General features: G+C 30.3%; 1 protein-coding gene across 1 annotated transcript; it reads left to right on the top strand.

Moving 5' to 3' along the window:
• Window positions 1-270: 270 nt before the first annotated feature.
• On the top strand, window positions 271-2460 carry LOC139841217 (WUSCHEL-related homeobox 2-like). Its single transcript, XM_071831446.1, has 2 exons — window positions 271-598; window positions 2099-2460. Exons 1-2 carry the CDS (start codon window positions 271-273, stop codon window positions 2458-2460), a joined length of 690 nt encoding a protein of 229 aa, XP_071687547.1.
• Window positions 2461-2746: the final 286 nt, after the last annotated feature.

Raw genomic sequence — 2746 nt, 5'->3', positions numbered from 1 at the left:
TCACGGGTAGGATTTTTTGGAAACCACATAAACCTATCACCTATTCCACAAATACCTAAAAACACAAAGGGACTATAATTGTCATCCCCACAAAACTCCAAGGGTAAAAATAGTCAAATCACCACCCTGTTTTTCCTTTAAAAAGGAGTTGCATTTTTTGTAAAGCCCATGCAAATACTACTACTAAAAGCTAAAGAAATCAAACAGTCTCAAACCAATTTAATGATCATGGAATTAGCCAAAAACACTAGCCCCGATGTTGTTACAACGATGGCCGGAGAAGTTCCTGCCGGAGCCGCTGCACCGTGCCGGTGGAACCCAACTAAAGAACAAATAAATATGTTGGAGAATTTGTATAAACAAGGTATGAGAACACCAACTGCTGAAAAAATTCAAGATATAACAACAAGGTTACAAACTTATGGACATATTGAAGGGAAAAATGTATTTTATTGGTTTCAAAATCATAAAGCGAGACAAAGACAAAAACAAAAACAAGATCATATGTCTTGTGTTCATCAATATTTGCACAATTATCATCACAACTTCAACCACCCCCTGCCGCCGGTGGTTTTTCCGGTAGCTCATCATCAAAATGGTCAGTATTTTTTTATATATATTAATACTCCTTATTTTAATGTTTATTGTTTGTGATAATTTTATTGGCTTCTTTTCATGATTAAGGGGTGGAATTTCATTACTGTTTACCTTTTCAAGATTATATATGCTGTGATATTGTCATTAACTAGTACTTCGTACTAGATTTAGACGTGTAGGACTATGGTTTAACATCAAAGTACAATTACCAAATCTTGAATCTAATCTGATCAGTTGTTAATATCTTTCTAGGGTGAAATTAATCTATTTTTTATACATAAATGATAGGAGTAACTATCTATATTTCAAATTAATGATTTACTCGAACGTATTTTATTTATATGCATTGTACAAAGGAAACAAATATTTTTCAAATATATTATTTTATGAATGTTAATAGCTAGTTATATAGTTTGAAAACTTAATTCATACTCGGTGTTTCTTGAAGGTTTTGAAGAATCACAATTGTATACTTGTCATTTTAGGAAATTTATATGATGATATTTATACTATGTTTATATTTATTTATATATTCCGTACCTAAAAGTAGTTCTACTTACAATTATTTACGGAGTAGTATTTATTTATATTTATATAATATATATATTCATGGATTGGAAGTCAAAAGGAACAGTAGATTGCAACCAGTATTCATGCATGGGGAGTTAAACAAGATAGTACTTGTAAAAAATATTAATTAAGTGTCTGTCTTTCTGTCTGTCTCTATCCATCTGTTAGTTTCTGATTTTTGTACTGTATATGTAATCCAATAGTTTCTGATTTTTGTTTGTTTATGGGCTTTCACTCATAATCTTTGTCAAATTAATTATTTCTACTCATATACATAGATTCTAACTTTTTTACACATTTTTACTGACATTTCATGTCTTTTTTTTTTCAAGATTTATGTGGAGTATGTACCATGTCAATCACCTTGTCAATAATTTCTACATGTTTTACAATTATTTATTGTACCACACCTTTATACCTACTAACATTAAATTTTGATTGCCATACAACAACTTTCTTTAATAAATTTGTAACCTTTTAAATTATGAGTACTTTTCAATAGTTTAGTAGAAAAGCAATTGATAGTTGCCTTTTCAATATTAGAAACAATTTTTTTAATTTTATTGACGTTTTAACAATGATATTTTATTATGCATCTTCACTAGAGCGCAATATTGCACATTTCTGAAAATACATCAAAATAACATCAACAATTTACTCAAAATCTGTGATATATGAAGAGTTAATATGTAGACAATCGTACGTTTATGGCGAATGTAAGGGAGATTCTAGTATTTACAAAAAATGACCGATGAATTAATTATTGAAACTTGGAGACTATTTCACTTGAGAAAAAAGTTACCGTACATGGTACTAAATCAGTGAGAATCATGCATCAGTCTTTTCTCTTGATTGATTAAATTTAATATAAGTTGTCCTTTTAATTTTTTTCTTTTTTAATTTCCTTTTACATGTTTGAATTGTTTTACAGTTTTATATGGCCAATATTATATGCCACAAAATGAGCTAGGGTTCTACACTCAATTCCCAAAGATGCTAATGCCTAATCCTGCCACCACCAAGAGAAGATCACACCGAACTTTCAAACACAAGGTCTCCACTGGTGCCGGAAATTTAGCAGGAGGTAATATCCCGATCAAGTCAAAGATAGTCAACGGTCAAAACTTAGGTCATTCAGAAACTTTGGATCTTTTCCCACTTCATCCTACTGGAATTTTGCAACAAAAAGAAGTCACTTCAAACAATATAGATGCTATTGATTTGAGTGCTTGTACATCGGGCTCTTCGGAATGTTCTCAAGATCAACTCTATTTTGACTTTTTCTCTAGTTAATGGAATTAGTGTTGACTTTGGGAGGTCAAAATTGGTATATCTAAAGCCAAATTATAATTCTTCACTTACATGCCTGCACATGTGGCTGATTAGTTGGTGTTACTTTTTGGTTTTAAATAATGTAAGTTGGCAAAAATATGTTTTCTTAGTTAAGCTTAACTAATGTTACTTTTTTATTTATGGCTTAATGTTACTTTTTTATTTATGGCTTAATTGGATTCTTACTTGCTAGTGAAGTTATGAGAGTATTTTTTGTTTTTAAATATATATCAAGCAGTATGGCCGA

Source organism: Rutidosis leptorrhynchoides, chromosome 4 (genome assembly GCF_046630445.1).
Source record: "Rutidosis leptorrhynchoides isolate AG116_Rl617_1_P2 chromosome 4, CSIRO_AGI_Rlap_v1, whole genome shotgun sequence".
NCBI classification, from domain to species: Eukaryota; Viridiplantae; Streptophyta; class Magnoliopsida; order Asterales; family Asteraceae; genus Rutidosis; species Rutidosis leptorrhynchoides.
Note: the sequence above shows the minus strand (reverse complement) of the source record. Positions and strands in the feature narration are given on the sequence as shown.